Source organism: Hippichthys cyanospilos, chromosome 18 (genome assembly GCF_059441005.1).
Source record: "Hippichthys cyanospilos isolate Australia breed blue-spotted pipefish chromosome 18, RoL_Hcya_1.0, whole genome shotgun sequence".
NCBI lineage: Eukaryota > Metazoa > Chordata > Actinopteri > Syngnathiformes > Syngnathidae > Hippichthys > Hippichthys cyanospilos.
In genome coordinates this window covers 14,355,533-14,371,978 of record NC_142386.1, presented here as the reverse complement: position 1 = coordinate 14,371,978, position 16,446 = coordinate 14,355,533, and the positions used below count along the sequence as shown (strand labels likewise).

Sequence of the window (16,446 nt, the reverse complement as noted above, 5' to 3'; positions counted from 1 at the left end):
TATAAATAAATGGATTTAATCAACCCCCTGTCCCGACGCTCCCCTGCTTTTGGGTCCTCCTCCTCTGCAACCATGCCGGCCTCCTCAACCGCCGTACTCCCCCGTGACAGAATGATCCGACCAGCACAGGACCCAGCGGGAAGTCCGCGTCGGCGGACTCGACGCCGCCGCCCCGCCCGCATCCGTTCTCAGCCCGCCGGTCAGCCCCGTTCCCCCAGTGTGAGACCTCTTGTTTTTTCTTCCGTGTTTCTCCCCTCCGAGTCCGCGTCTGTCCCCGCTTCTGATCCGCCCCCCGCGTCTGTCACTTCCGCGTTTCCCTCGTGTTCCTCCGACCTCCCATACGACACGATTCTGTCCCCGCACGTTTTTTGTAGTTCCGATTTTTCTGATTTGCGTAGTTCACCTTCTGTCCGCACACCCGATCACCCTTCCTCTCCTGTTCGCGCACCTTACTGTACGTTGGACTCAGATTTTTCCGATATCGAGGATTGCCCTCCTTTCGTCACGTTTCGTTCCAGTACCGGTCCGGATTTTGTTTACCCGCGTCCCTCTTCCTTCGACACTTTTTATCATATTCCGTATTCGAGCCCGTGCACCTCTGATTATGATTTTGATTCAGATTTTGACTATCAGTCCGGCCAGTCCTTTTACAGTTCGTCCGAAGACTCCGATTCAGAGCCCCTCTTTCACCGTGACCTTTTCGTGGGCTCCCGGTTGGCATTTCGTGGCCGCCGGTGGAGGGGCCCGCGAAAAGGCCACCGCCCCAGTGACCACCAGAACCCATCTGTTCAGCCTTCCGATCCGTTCCCTCCTGTCTCTGTGTCCCCCTCTTGCCGCGCCCTGCCTACGTCCTCCTGTCCTGTACCACCCTCTTCTTGCACCCTGTCCCAAGCTCCTGTCGCGTCTGTACCACCGGTCTCTGTTCCCCAAACTTCCTGCCGGCGGGCTGAAGCGGCACCCGCCCCTGTCCCAGCGCCAAGGCGGCTACCCGCCCCTGTCCCAGCGCCAAGGCGGCTACCCGCCCCTGTCCCAGCGCCAAGGCGGCTACCTGTCCCTGCGCCAAGGCGGCTACCTGTCCCTGCGCCAAGGCGGCTACCTGTCCCTGCGCCAAGGCGGCTACCCGCCCCTGTCCCTGCGCCAAGGCGGCAGACCGCCCCTGTCCCAGCGCCAAGGCGGCAGACCGCCCCTGTCCCAGCGAGCCGGCGCCCGGCCTCTGCGAACCCTGCGAGCCGGTCCCCGGCCTCTGCGAACCCTGCGAGCCGGTCCCCGGCCTCTGCGACCCCTGCGAGCCGGCGCCCGGCCTCTGTGACCCCTGCGAGCCGGCGCCCGGCCTCTGTGACCCCTGCGAGCCGGCCCCCGGCCTCTGTGAACCCTGCGAGCCGGTCCCCGGCCTCTGTGACCCCTGCGAGCCGGCCCCCGGCCTCTGTGAACCCTGCGAGCCGGTCCCCGGCCTCTGTGACCCCTGCGAGCCGGTCCCCGGCCTCTGTGACCCCTGCGAGCCGGTCCCCGGCCTCTGTGACCCCTGCGAGCCGGACCCCGGCCTCTGTGACCCCTGCGAGCCGGACCCCGGCCTCTGTGACCCCTGCGAGCCGGACCCCGGCCTCTGTGACCCCTGCGAGCCGGACCCCGGCCTCTGTGACCCCTGCGAGCCGGACCCCGGCCTCTGTGACCCCTGCGAGCCGGACCCCGGCCTCTGTGACCCCTGCGAGCCAGCGCCCGGCCTCTGTGCACCCTGCGAGCCGGACCCCAGGCTCTGTGAACCCTGCCCGTCTGCCTCCCAAGCCAGTCGCCCGTCTGCCTCCCAAGCCAGTCGCCCGTCTGCCTCCCAAGCCAGTCGCCCGTCTGCCTCCCAAGCCAGTCGCCCGTCTGCCTCCCAAGCCAGTCGCCCGTCTGCCTCCCAAGCCAGTCGCCCGTCTGCCTCCCAAGCCAGTCGCCCGTCTGCCTCCCAAGCCAGTCGCCCGTCTGCCTCCCAAGCCAGTCGCCCGTCTGACTCCCAAGCCAGTCGCCCGTCTGACTCCAAAGCCAGTCGCCCGTCTGCCTCAGTCATCCCAAGTCAGTCTCCTGGCATCCCCGCCGTTTCTGATTGGCCCCCAGTGGCTGTCTCTGTCCAGCCTGCCGTTCCCAGTGCTGCCAGCCACGGTGCCGCAGCCTCAGCCTGTTGAGCCACCAGCCACGGCGCCTCAGCCTCCTGAGCCGCCAGCCTCTGCGCCGCTGCCTCAGCCTCCTGAGCCACCAGCCACGGCGCCGCAGCCTCAGCCTGTTGAGCCACCAGCCACGGCGCCTCAGCCTCCTGAGCCGCCAGCCTCTGCGCCGCTGCCACAGCCTCCTGAGCCGCCAGCCTCGGCGCGGCAGCCGCAGTCGCCTGAGCTGTCAGCCATGCCACCATTGCCGCAGACGACAGAGATGCCAGACGGTTCCCTGTGGTCGCCCCTGTCCCAGGTCAGTCTTGTGCTCTCACTCGTGTCTGTGGTCTGCACCCAGTGGCTGTTCCCTGACGGCGTCCAGCCGACGCCTCCGCACCTGCCTGACGGCGTCCAGCCGACGCCTCCGCACCGGCCTGACGGCGTCCAGCCGACGCCTCCGCACCGGCCTGACGGCGCCCAGCCGACGCCTCCGCACCGGCCTGACGGCGTCCAGCCGACGCCTCCGCACCGGCCTGACGGCGTCCAGCCGACGCCTCCGCTCGGGCCTGACTGCGTCCAGCCGACGCCTCCGCTCTGGCCTGACTGCGTCCAGCCGACGCCTCCGCTCTGGCCTGACTGCGTCCAGCCGACGCCTCCGCTCTGGCCTGACTGCGTCCAGCCGACGTCTCCGCTCTGGCCTGACTGCGTCCAGCCGACGCCTCCGCTCTCGCCTGACGGCGTCCAGCCGACGTCTCCGCTCTCGCCTGACGCCGCCCTGCTGACGTCTCCGCTCTCGCCTGACGCCCCGCCTGCCGATCTTCAGGGGCAACCGGGATACAAGCCTACCTGGGGTGGCTTGCTGTTCGCCATCGGGCGCCCAGGTCGCCCGCCTGACTCGGCCCGCCGGGCACATCTGCTCTGGCGTCCTGGCCGCCCGCCTGATTCGCCTCGCCGGGCGCCTCTTGTCTGGCGTCCGGGCCGCCCACCTGACTCGGCCCGCCGGGCACATCTGCTCTGGCGTCCTGGCCGCCCGCCTGATTCGCCTCGCCGGGCGCCTCTTGTCTGGCGTCCGGGCCGCCCACCTGATTCGCCCCGCAGGGCACCTTTCGTCTGGCGACCGGGTCGCCCGCCTGACTCGCTCTGGCGACCGGGTCGTCCTCTGGACTTTCCCCCTCGGGTGCATCCCGTTTGGCACCAGGGGTGCCTTTGGACTGTTTTTGTTTTTCTCCTGTGCCCTCCTCCGGTCCCCCTTCCGCCCACCCTGCCTCGGTTTTGGTTGCTTGTCGGTTTGTTTTGGGACGTCTGGGATCCGTCCCTTGAGAGGGGGGTTCTGTCATGGTTTGTTGGGTTGTGGGTTTATTTTGAGGGGTTCTGTTTCTGTTTACGTTTATAGTTCCGGTTTCTGCCCCTGTCGCGTCTGCCTGCGTTAGTTTTGATTTAGTCCACCTGTCTGTTACCTGCGCCTCGTGTCCTCCAATCTGCTCCCTTTGCCTGTTGTCCCTGCCCAGCTGCCATGTGTTAGTTTGATTAGTTTGTGAATGTATTTAAGCCTAGTGTCTGTTACAGCCCGTGTCGGATCATTGTCTCTGTCACGTCATGTCATATTGTCTCTATCGTATTGTTGTCTCGTAGTCCCGTCTTGCCCCGAGTCCCTCAGCTCCGTGTTTTCCTGCCAGCCTGTCCATAGTGTTTTGCTTTCTGTTTTGCCAGCCTGCCTGCGCCCTTAGTTCGAGTTTTTTGCCGTCCTGTTTTTCTCGCTTTTGTTCCCGTTCGTTTATAAATAAATGGATTTAATCAACCCCCTGTCCCGACGCTCCCCTGCTTTTGGGTCCTCCTCCTCTGCAACCATGCCGGCCTCCTCAACCGCCGTACTCCCCCGTGACACTCTGCCTTATTAAGTGTGAATAACTTGACTTTTTTGAATGCTTAAAGTCTTTGTGTTCATTTGAATGTGAAAGTATTTCAAAACTTTCGACTGCTACAAAAAAGCAATATTTCATTTTATACAGCTGCCTTAACATAACCTGGTTATCTCATGCTAACAACTACACTTTCATTTGCTGACAAATGCCACTCATCAGGCCACATAAAGTCTTTTAAAACCACACACAAAGTCAGAGATAAACCATTAAACTTAAGGATGGCAAATCAAAGTTGAAAATAATTTATTACTGTTATTCAATATTGGGTATTGTTGTTCTGAGGGTACGTAAACCCATGAGTTTTCTTTAAAATAATATGTTCTGTTCAACACCACTAGTCTAAACACGACATCCTGTTTAATATTAACTTTGAGGAACCATAAATTAAGACAACAAAACCCACAAGTTTTTTTGTGGCGATTTTGTCACTATTTATTTATTTTTGGGTGTGGGGCGGGGGGACATCACGGTAGAAATCAATCACGGCTAACCCGTTTCCTATGTCTAACCTGTGAAATTGCCAAGCTGAGCTATGACTGGTCATTACCTAAGCCCTAAGCAGCTGTGATATCATTTTCAGTCGGCAGTAATCAGCAAAATGGCTGCCCGCTGCGATGGATAAAAGTGGGTCCAATTTTGCACCTTAGTTCATATTTTACTTATGCAATACTAATCAGAAGTCCGTAATTAGACGAGTGGGGCTGCAAAGAACATATTACTGTTGAGAAAATATTTGGGTTGACTTTCCCTCGAAACTGCAGAAAAGCGACACTGATTGATATAATGTAAATTGACATCATGGCCGTACATTTCCAAAAATTTGGATCGGCCTCAAATACCTTGAATTTTTAAGAAGGCGCATGGTTTACATTTAAAAAGTGTCCTTCTCTCCTACAATGTTAACTAAAGTCAGAAGTCGGAAAATTCTGGATGTGCACCAAATTGGAATGGGTTCTTCTTGGCCTGTTGCCCCACCCTTACACAAAGTTTAGCCTGCTTAGCAGATGTAACAAAATATAGCAGTGATTGACTCACATCCAAACCAATGTTGTCTCCCAACTAAGTTTATTTTGGCTAAGGTGCCAAAATTTAACATAATTTGAATAACTCTTCAATGTGTATTTGCAGTGAAAAAAAGCATCCACCCAGTCAGCAACAGCCAGGGTAAATAATTAATACTCTTTGTGCAAATGCCGCCCGTGCTTTGTCTCAGCCATTGCAACGAAGCTCAAGTCAGAAGTCGCTGCAATCCAAAAACAACACTGACTTCTTTGCTTTTCTGATCACTCGGCATTAACGCCATGACAAGCCCGAAGCGCTTTCATGGATAAAAGTCCTGGATTAAGCTGCCCATATAATCCACAATGCAATGAAGGTCTGTCATCCTCAAATTTTAGGAGGCACCAATTCACCATAAAAAGGTTTTGCACGAATAATGGTGTCAAGTTTCTCCAAGCCAATGTGAATGATGTGGATGAAACAAAATAATCAGAAAAGGAACATTTGTTGACTCATGTGCCACAGGTTGTCCACCCCTGTTTTACAGTTGCAGAAATAGCCCTAACAACAGCAGCTTACCAATTGTGTCATGCTTGTGTAACTAACTTAAATGTGTTGCTAGTGTAAGTGATGGGTAGTTTGTGTGTGTGTGTGTGTGTGGGGGGGGGGGGGGGGGGGGGGGTCAGTCGCCTTCTGTTATTCCATCACATCTCCATGGCAATGAACGAAATGGTAAACTCAAAGAGCAAGCTGCACAAGGCTGCAAAAACACATTACAGCAACACACTACAGTAAACAAAATGCTGTACGTAGAAAGTTTATTATAAACCAACCCAGAGAACATCCAACTCACTCGCATGGGCTGTAGACGGGAGCATTGATGCTCCCCGTAGCCTGCTGCATACCCTGAAGATGACCGTCCTGAACCCCTTTCATAATTTAGACACATTCACATTAACCCCTTTCCACCTAATGTGTCACGGCATTTTTCGCACCACATATAGACACAATTCCATATTTAGGCAGATCATTACCAATTCGGCGTATGCGTACAACACCAAATATAGACAGTTATTATTGATTTTTAACTTTGAAAAAGCTGTATACTAACAGTCGAAGCGGGGAGATGCTTAATGTAGTGTTAATGATGCTGCGCGAGTTATAAAAAAAACACACACACACACACACACACACACACAAACAGGTTACGCATCACTTTGTACATTATTTTGCCGAGAAAGCTTTAACACCAGCGCGTCTAAAGAGGATTCCGCATTGGGAAGCGATTGAACGTACCACCGTTTGTTTGCCGTGATTTAAGAGAGTCAAGTGCACCGCAACTCCCAATACGTGAGCATGTGTGTTATTTTTTGAACCGACTGCGACAAACTGGAGTTCTCAGTTGCGTGATAGACGAGCTACCCAAAGTGATGCGCACGGCCACAGAAAAATCACCATGTAAGCAGTAAGTCCAACTTTACGAACAGTCGGCTGTCTTACATACATCAGCGTGGTCACGAGCATTGCCAAAAAAAAAATATGCCGATGAATACGTTCAAATTCACATATAAGGAGAAGGAGAGAAAATGCGCACTCCACAGAAGGCAGCCAGGTTAAGAAAAGGAACCTACCTTGGAGATGAACCGCCTGAAAGATGAAGAAAAAGAGAATAGTCGCGAGTGAGCTGCAGCCTGCGTTCGCCATGTTGGACACCTGCTTCAGTTATGGTGGCTCAGAGAGAGCGGCTTCACCTACTGTGGAGCCCCCTGCCTCCCTCACTCACTGCTTTCCCCGCCTTCCCATCCGTGGGACTCCACTAATAAGACACGAGCGAAGGCATCGCCCTCAGTCGTCATTAGTGTTGGGCAAGTTACTTCAAAACTGTCATTAGTTACATTACAAGATTACTGTATTTGAAATGTAAGAAATTATGCTATTATTGCATTCTTTTTATTTTACTCTCACCAACATCACTGGAAATATGGATTTGCCATTCTAAATGTAGCTCATGACACTCATTATACATCCAGCCGAAGGTGCAATCTCTTTTTTTGTATTCTAATCCCTTTATTACTTAGCTTTACAGCATAGTGGTGCATTGTTTTTGGTTTAGGCAAAAACAGTTTGTGCGTAACACAATTTCAATGTTAATATTCAAAGTTCACTTGGCTAGGTTTGGGACAAACATTTCAAAATAGATGGTTTAGATGGGACTAATGTTAGCAGGTAGCCTACATCATCTTTATTGTGTTTAAAATACTGTTTAACATGAGTTGTCGTATGCTTCATCTTGATACATATTGACCACAACTATTTGTAGACTATTATTAATTGCAATTGTACAGTGAAAATTAGCATTAGCTTACCTTTTCATGTCTGCTAGTTGTGACAGGGATCTTGTTGACAAGGATTCGAAAAGCAGGTGAATTCATTGTGGAAAGCAGCAGCATATTGTCTGAGAGAACGCTAATTTTGCCTGCTTTGTTTTATCCCCACTCTCAATCCTCCGTGCGTTTTCTTTTCTCTAACTTGGCGTTAATATGGCACCACTCTAATTGGTTTGTCAAATTACTGGTCCTATTTGGCGAAGTGGACACCTTTTTAGGAGTACCGCACAAAGTGCACCTATCTATTATACTCTTCTTGCCTTTGTCTCTGACAAACTGAAAATACTGGGTTTGTCTCCATCTTGTCTACGTATTGTCCATATTCAAGCTGTCTGAAACCAGGGGTCAACGGCAGGGGGACAGAGTCGCTATTGTAATGTTTAGCCTCCCGGTGCTTTTTCTTTGTCTTGGATATATCAAGATCAAAGGCTTAAACCTGGTCAAATTGACAACCACGTGTTAATTTTGGTTAAATTCAATTCATTTAAGTTCCACTCCCAATTTCCAGAGCCAGGGTCCGCTTAAACTGGGAAAAAAAAACAACAACAACAACAACAACAACCACAGACACATAAAAATGAAAAATTATGAACAGCTATGGTAGCTTAATTGGACAACATAGACCAATTTTACTGCTTTAATCTTCACTTTTTACACGGGTTAGTGAACCAGACTTTTAATTTGAGGATTTTAATGCAGGGAAAAACTTATGACAATATAATAATACAGTCTTTGTGTAAGTTGGTTTTTGTGAATCAAAATTCTGTTGTGCTGTTTGGCAGTTGTGTTATACTTCAATGGGAATTTTTCTACATGCAGAAGAAGCTCCTCTGGATAAAGGTCTGATTAGAAAACAAATCAGCAGTTATTTTGTCCTTTTTTTTTTTTGACATACATATGTTTGTGTGACGTCCAATGCAGCCCCGCACAGTGTCGCTGAGAAATAACTTTGGCTCCCTCTCTCATTTGAGTTGCCCATTCCTGATCTATGCTGTCTGAGTGAGGTGCGCTACGAGTGGATTTGCTCATAGGGTCCAAAATGAGTCAGATTGGTCTAATATCGTGTTCTCTCCAGTACTCCCTCACTAGTTCCTTCATTTTTAGTGGCCTCACTCGAAGTCAATATTTTCATTTTTGACCATAACTTATCCAGTGTTTCATAGATGGGGTTACATGTACCTCATGAGGTACAAGGCATTTTAGGGTATGTGAGATTTTTACAGAGGTTTTTTTTTTTTTTTTTCCCCAGGTAATCTAAAACTTTTTAATACTGCGATAAGAATAGTACAATTTCTATTTAAGAGCAAATAAATTGAAACAGGAAGCAATTTATTGCTAAATTGTGTTATAGAGACTCTTCACAAACATTTCATGTCTTTTTTTTTAGGTTAAGTTTTATTTGGATGTGCATTGCCTTTAATGACGCAAGTTACTTGCAGACAAGCCAAAAATAAAATACCGAAATTCCCCAAATATAAGACGCACTTTTTTTTCCCAAAAAATGAAGGGCAAAATTATGGGTGCGTCCTAAAAAACGTCACTTAAAAATTTGAAACTTTTTTTCAACACTATTCAAGGAAGATTGAGCTGTCAGCCACATAAAAGCCGTGTTTTGACGTACAGAGGTGCATTTTTATATCAGCCATATTTTTACTTGAAATAATTACCGTAATGGGATGAGCTAGAGGAGGGGGACGTCAGTCGGCTGGTATGTCATGCGACTGTTGCAGGTAATAGCAGCTCATGTTAGATTAAGTTTTTACGGCATTATTTTCAATAAATAAAAGAAGCTAGCAGACAGAACCACCGTCCGAGTCCATCCTTGTTCACACACAGGAATATTACTAATACCAAGAGCAAAAAGTTATGTCTCCAGCTGATTCAATTAAGAGTGCACCGGTTAGACAACACAAAAAGGTAATCCATTTGACTCGTTTATTAACTGCGGTCCTTTGGTATGTACACACAATCATAAACTTGGTGAAACAGGGATGATAAAATGAACTCGAACCGCGTTGCAAGGAAAAGGAAAAACAACCACTTGAACATTATAGCCATGAGGTGTTCACTGGCAGCTCATAATGTGGGAAAATTGACACACACTTAATGTGCAACAAATATACTGTATAACTTACAGATACGAACACAAGAAAACATGAAGGGTTTACATAAGATCAGATTTCTTCTGTTTTGCTACAGTTTTGACATTGCTACCATAGTGTTCATGTGTCTTATACACGGTAACAAAGACAATACCAGAATTTGACCCAAAAATTAAGGGTACGTCTTTTACACAAGTGCGTCTTATATTTGGGGGAGTTACAGTAGATAATGTTACATAAAGGAAATTATGTTGTTATTTTATTATTTATTTGTTGTTGTTTTGTTTTTTTACATGAAGATGTTCTCAATTTACCTTTTGGAGTTGCATCCACCAGACATTACTACCTATGTATGTTAAATTGTAAAATAATATTATCAAACATCCCCAGGATAAAACAGAGCTCGAATGTCTGCCTATCCCGTCATGATGTGATCAACATTGCCATCTATTGGTCCTGTTGCTCACTGGGCACAAATGTAAAGCAAAACCTTGTCCAGATGGTTGGCAGCGACAGTAGGAATACTTGAAACAATGAACAGCCAGACAGAAACAAGCTCATTTCGATAAATATAGTGTTGGGGGATTCAAAGCGAGAGCAAACAGTAGACTCAAGCTGCCACCAGGAGAAAACATGTCCTTGAGATTCGATGAACAATGGCCATGCTCACAGGGTCGCTAGGGTGACAGTGTCTTTTTGTTTTGTACGTCTGTATTCATCCCAAATGGTGCATAATTCACAAATTCTGGTCTTTTCAGAAACACTGCTTTCTACTTTTTATATTTATGTGATGAAGGACAGTGATGATTATTTACTGAATTGCAGATCGAATGAGGCACTGAATAGGGGAGAGGCCTTTATCAGTGCACAAACAAAAAATACAAAAAATATATGTTATGTTGTAGTACTGTTCAGTAATAAAAATGACTGAACAGATTTTTTTGGGGTTAAAAAACCTGGAATACTAAAGGAAAAAGTTTTGACTCCCTCTTTCCTAGCAAAAATTCAAACTAGAGGAAAAGAAAGTCACATATTTTTCTTAGACAAAAAAGTATGAGAAATAAAATTTTAAAAAATTAATCTTGAACAGAAACTCTTTGAGTTTTTTTCTTTTCGGGGGTGATATTGATTATTAGTTGACAAGGAGCCCAATAAGGTATTCTTAGAGGGTAGAAATTGGGATCAGAAAAAACAAGCAACTTTGCAAAAAAAGTACAAACTCCAACTCAACAAGTTGAACAAAGTTTCAGATTTGAGTAATGTTTAAAAAAAAAAAACATTTTAGACAAGATCTGTGTTTTAAATTTCTAATAAACAAATTCAGTGAGCAATATTTCTTATGAAGATCTAAATTTATAGTTCCTGGATGTTAACACAGTTTTAAATTTCTTTTTTTTTTTTCCAAAGTCTGATATGATTATAATATATTTATCAAAACCTTTAGTATCAGCCTGCATAGTCAGTTCAGCCTATCCGTATCTTGAGAAAAAACAATATATATAAAATCCACGTTTTTATCCATTTCACGGAGCGGCCACTTGCTGCTGACAATATGACATCACAGTTGCTCGCCATGTGATACATACAGGCTGAGCCTTGTTTGGTCGTTACCCAAGCCATGAGCCCAGATGATGTCATTTTTAGTTAACAGCAAAGTGGAAAGATGTGTGTTTAAGGGTATTAATTGTACATGAAAAATACCGTATTTTTCTGAGTACAAGTCAAGTTTTTTTCCGCTAATTTTCAACCACTATATTAAGGAGGAGTTGACTTATCACTCAAAACCTTTAACTCAAAACAGAGAATTTTCTCCACATATCTGTGTGACTAACATTATTTCGAATGCAAAATAAGTAATATTAGGTCTTTAAGCCTTGTAGGCTTAAAATGATTGGGGCGTGGCAGCGAAGAGCAACCTTGGACGCTCTGATCTCACCACTTCATAACTTGCGTAAAGAAAGCTTGGGAGAATATCCCGAGTAAAGATTAGCAAATCACTTGAGTACCGGCGAAAGAGTAATGAGTATATTTGAAGAGATGACGAGGAGGAAAAGATTCAAGAGTTTTATTGTCATGTATAGTATTATACCACACAATGAAACTCTTATTCCATTCACTTCCCCAAATAGACTACACCCCATAATTGAGCAAATAAATAAATGGCAATAGAAAATAGCAATAAATAGCAATAAAACAAAAAACAAGAACGGTGGTGGTACTAATATAGTGCAAAATATCATGTCGTGCAAAATATTTATGCATGCAGTAAAAGGCAGTTAGATTAGTGCGTGAGGGATTTTTCTAGAATCTGGATGGCCTGTGGGTAGAAGCTGTTAGCCAGCCTGGCAGTCCTGGCCCTCAGGCTCCTGTAGCGTCTGTCTGATGACAGCAGTTCAAACAGATTGTTTTGTGGGTGTGTCTTGTCCTTGATGAGGTTGCGTGTCTTCAGCAGAACCCTGGTGTGGTAAATGTCCTGCAGTGAGGGTAAGGCTTCTCATGAGATGCGCTGTGAGGTCTTGATCATATACTGGCGAGCCTTCCTGTCTTGTGCTGTGCAATTGTTGTACCAGACTATGATGGAGGTGGAGAGGACACTTTGGATTGTACGTCTGTAGAAGTTGTTGAGAATCTTTGCTGACATGCCAAATTTCTTCAGTGTCCACAGAAAGCACTTTCGAGATTTAAATGGGAGGAACTATTTGGCGTGTCAGATAGTGATGATGACTTTTAAAGCTTTTAGACAAATTCATATTTGTGTCAAAAAATAAAATATTGAAACTTATTGTTGCAACCTTATTTTCAGCGTGCACATGTACATTGCCGTGCAGTCTTGTCTGATTAGAATGAAAATGATGAGAATCATTTTCAAGCTCCTGCAGAGCTTGCTAATAAGCTAATCATTTGAATCAAGTGTGTTGGGAAGAGAAAACCGGAAAACATGCAGGATACCGGCTCTCAAGGACTGGAGTTCAACACCTATGCATTTGAATTTGTGTGGTGTTTAAAAATCCAAAAATGCAGAAAAATCATTTTAAATTAAGTTTACCTCTTCCAATGTAGTCCACATTTACCGTGAAATTTCTGATTCAGGACATGCCAGTGCGAGAAAAAAAAAAAAAAAACCAATATAAAACAATCTTCAACAGATTTTGTACACTCAACAAACTTTTTGTACGGTTTATACAGGTTACATTTTAGTCTGAAACAGTAAAATGTGTTTGTGTGTACGTGCAAGCGTGTGTGTGTTTGTGCATGTGTGTGTGTGTAAACAGTGATGATTTATTAAAAGTGTCTTTTCATAACTAAAAAAGACAGCGTTTCAACTTTCACTTTCCAAACAAATTTACACTGTAAAAGGATGTCTTTTTAAAGACTTGAAAATGACATCTTTTCACCTGATCTTTGTCAACCAGATTCAAACATTTTTGGATGGACCCAAGTATTTTCAATGTTTTTTCAACCAATTTTTGCTGTGTAATTAAGTCTGGTTTTGCCCAGAAGGCCCCCAAGCCCTAATCAGCTATTTTTAAAATCCCAAGAACCCATGTGCAAAGAAACATGCACACAGTTGTCAACTTCGCGCACTGGAGGCTCTACTTTTGTAAGGATGGATCTTGTGGCACCATTCTGATCTACAAAAGCTTCAGGAAATTCTATTTTTAAACACCTGTTTAACAGGCAACACAGTGTTTTGCAAGGAAGTTGTTTGTGCGTCTGCGTTGCAGCTACACGTGCGGTTTTAAGATAAGATTCTTATCACACATATGGTGTCGTTTGAATCGTTGGGTGCTACGTTTGCACATGAAAGGCCAGTCAGATAAAGCTATCCGCCTTTTATCTGACATGAGTAAGAAAGAAATGGGGGGGACATTTATGTAATGAAAAATGGGTGAAGGGATACTAACAGTTATACTGGCGCTGGCAGGTGACTCACCACCAACAAATGTTGTTGTTAATAAAATCTCAGAACTGATCGTAACTAATTTTTTGCCATTTTGCCAGGGGAGTGATGTTGATGAAATGTTATGTTGACGATCATTTTGACTGTTCCATTTTTCTGAGTACAAGTCAACCTCGCTTATAAGTATATAAGTATACTTTTCAAAAACCCGATTATCGGTCTACCCCTTACTTTCGTGGTTACATACGTCATGGCTGTCCAATTATAACGCATAGTGTGTGCTATAAGAATGAGAAGATTACAGTACTTTTATACACATTTCTTCATCATATATTGAATAACGAACTGTTGTGGATATGGGGGGCGGTAACAAGACAAGACTTGACTGAATACTACCAAAATTCCCCAAATATAAGATATACCAGTGTATAAGATGCACCCATAATTTGGGGGTCAAATTGTGGTATTTTTTTATGTTACCGTATAAGACGCACCAACACTTTGGCAGGAATGTCAAAACTGTAGCAAAACTAAAACTAAATCTAATCTTTTGTAAACTCTTCATATTTTCTTGTTTTCATATCCCTAAGGTATATATTTGTTGGACTTTAAGTTGTGTTTCAGATTTCCCACATTGTGCGTGGTCAGTGAATACAGCGCCACTTTCATGTAGAATGTGTTCAAAGCTGTTGTTTTCCTTTTCCACTCGGCTTTTCATTTTAATCTCAGCGTGGTTTGTTTGTGTTTGTTGTTGTTCATTTTACCATAAATACACAAAGGTGAGCAGCATCCGTATTTCACCAAGATTGTAATTGTTTGTATCTGCAAAAAGACCGCAGTTGATAAACAAATCAATGGAAAAACCTTTCCGTGTGCTCTAACCGGTGCTTTCTTAATTGTATCAGCTGGAGACATCATAACTTTAACATAATGTTCTAGGTTTTAGTAATATTCCTGTGTGTGAACAAGAATTGACTCGAACAGCGATTCAGTCTGCTTGCTTCTTTTATTGAAAATAATGCCGTAACAACCTCATCTTAAATGAGCTGCTGTTAGCTGCAACAGGCACTTGCCGCTAACAGCCGCCTGACGTCCGCTCTCTAGCTGGTACCCTCATGGTAATTATTGTAAGTATTAATATGGCCGGTATAAAAATGCACATCTGTGTGTCAACACTTGGTTTATGTGGCTGACATATCAATTTTCCTCAAATAGTGACAAATGAAAAAAAACAAGAGAAAAAAAATCTACTTTTTACAATACCGTTTATAGTAAGTACCTGTCGTACTTTGTCTTTCATTTTTGGGGAAAAAAAGTGTCTCGTATATTATTAAAATATAATTACAATATCTTTTTCATCAGGGCAACAGTTTTCACATATTTTGGCCCTGCAGTCTACTTTTTTATGATGCAGATGCACTTTTTTGTTTCATCTTACTATATACAGTACAGTACTATGAAAGCTATATAATATATACTGTAGCTAGCTAGCTAGAGAGTAGCAGTTGGCCACATGCTGTTTTTGTGGAAAAAGGCATGTTCCTTATAAATCAAAACTTGATAAATTAAAACACACTTTGAAATAACTTTATCTCCTTTTGTTGTTTTGTCTTGAAGTAGTGTGTTGATTTTTTACGCATATCTAGATTGAAGCAGTAATCCTTTTTAATTGAATTGAATCATTTTTAAGTCAAATTTTGATTCTGAATCGAATCATAGACCCATAAATTGAGAGAACTTATTGTGAGAGAGTCAAAAATTCCCTAGTAACAGCTGTTCACCAAACAAAGCTGATAAATAAGAAACAAATAAAATGACATAAAAAGTGTCAAATGTTGGTGCCTAGATTGGTCAGGAATAATGACATAGACCATAATATGTAATATAAAGGTTGCATTAGAAGAAAAAATACCAAACTAGTGCTCACACATGTTGTCCTCCGGCCCTTCATTGACATTCCCGACAGTTTATTATAATTTCCTTTTCGGGCCTTTGATGTGGTCCAGATTTAAAAATTCTGTTTGTGAACCATCCATACCTTTGGTCTTTCAAGAGCTTGGCAGGATCGGAGGCTGACAAGCCAAGCGATGACTACCCCCCAACCCCCGCATCCCACACCACCACTATTCCACCCCACTCACCCGAAAATAAAAGAGCCAGAGGTAGTGAGCAGCTCAGGAAGTTCAAAGAAGCTCTCCTCATCATAACATGGGCGGTTGCCAGGGCACTGATGAGAATAACAACACATCCTCCTGTGATGAAGTCACCAAACACATCCGGGATTGAGATGTAATAAAAATAAGGTTAAAACGGAGACTTTTATTTTTCTTCAATTTTGATCACAAAGACTTTGTTTTGTATGGTGATTGCAGGCTATTTCACGTAATTGCATGAACGCTCTGAGTGCAAAGTAGAAAGGACGCAGTTCCTCGGAAAGTGGCAGGGGAGGTTCAAAAGATGTGCCAGTTTGAAGATTGGGGCTGTGAAGAGATTTCTGACAATTTAGAAGCTGTACATTTTGCATGAGGATGACTGAACTCTGACAAAGAAATTTCAATAAAATGAGCGTATATTCCTCAAAGAAGAAACAACAATCCCTGAAATCATTTCTATTTTTTGTCAACATTTCTAACCTTTTAGGTGTTTGAACATGCCTGAAAATTCATCAATTTTAGAAGGTTGGAAAACATCCCCCGAAACAGTTTCACTAAAAAGCACAAATTTTGGAAGAGGCTAATGAAACTGTACAAACTACCTAGCTAGCTAGTTAGCTAGCAATGAGCTTCAGATAGCTAATTCTGTGGATGAACAAAATACAGAATCACTCCAAAGTCACTAATCATGACAAACAAGCTATATTTCTGACAAATATCATTCTGACAAAGTTATAGCATATGCAGATTGATAATCTAACCTAACATTGACATGTTGTCAAGATTGAAGTGATACTAATTGGAAATGTAGTTTATTTGTTGCTATTACTGATTTTGGAGTGTTTCTGTAACTTGGTCA

At 44.6% G+C, this 16,446-nt stretch overlaps 1 protein-coding gene across 4 annotated transcripts in view; it reads right to left on the bottom strand.

Moving 5' to 3' along the window:
* Positions 1-6,818, bottom strand: part of cadm1a (cell adhesion molecule 1a) — a 488,946-nt gene extending 482,128 nt beyond the window's left edge. For all 4 annotated transcript variants that reach the window (XM_088440054.1, XM_088440055.1, XM_088440056.1 and 1 more), the window contains exon 1: positions 6,676-6,818. In XM_088440054.1, the coding sequence (XP_088296180.1) occupies positions 6,676-6,748 (73 nt within the window). In that variant the 5' untranslated portion in view covers positions 6,749-6,818. The remainder of the gene's footprint in view (positions 1-6,675) is intronic.
* Between the last annotated feature and the right edge of the window lie 9,628 nt (positions 6,819-16,446).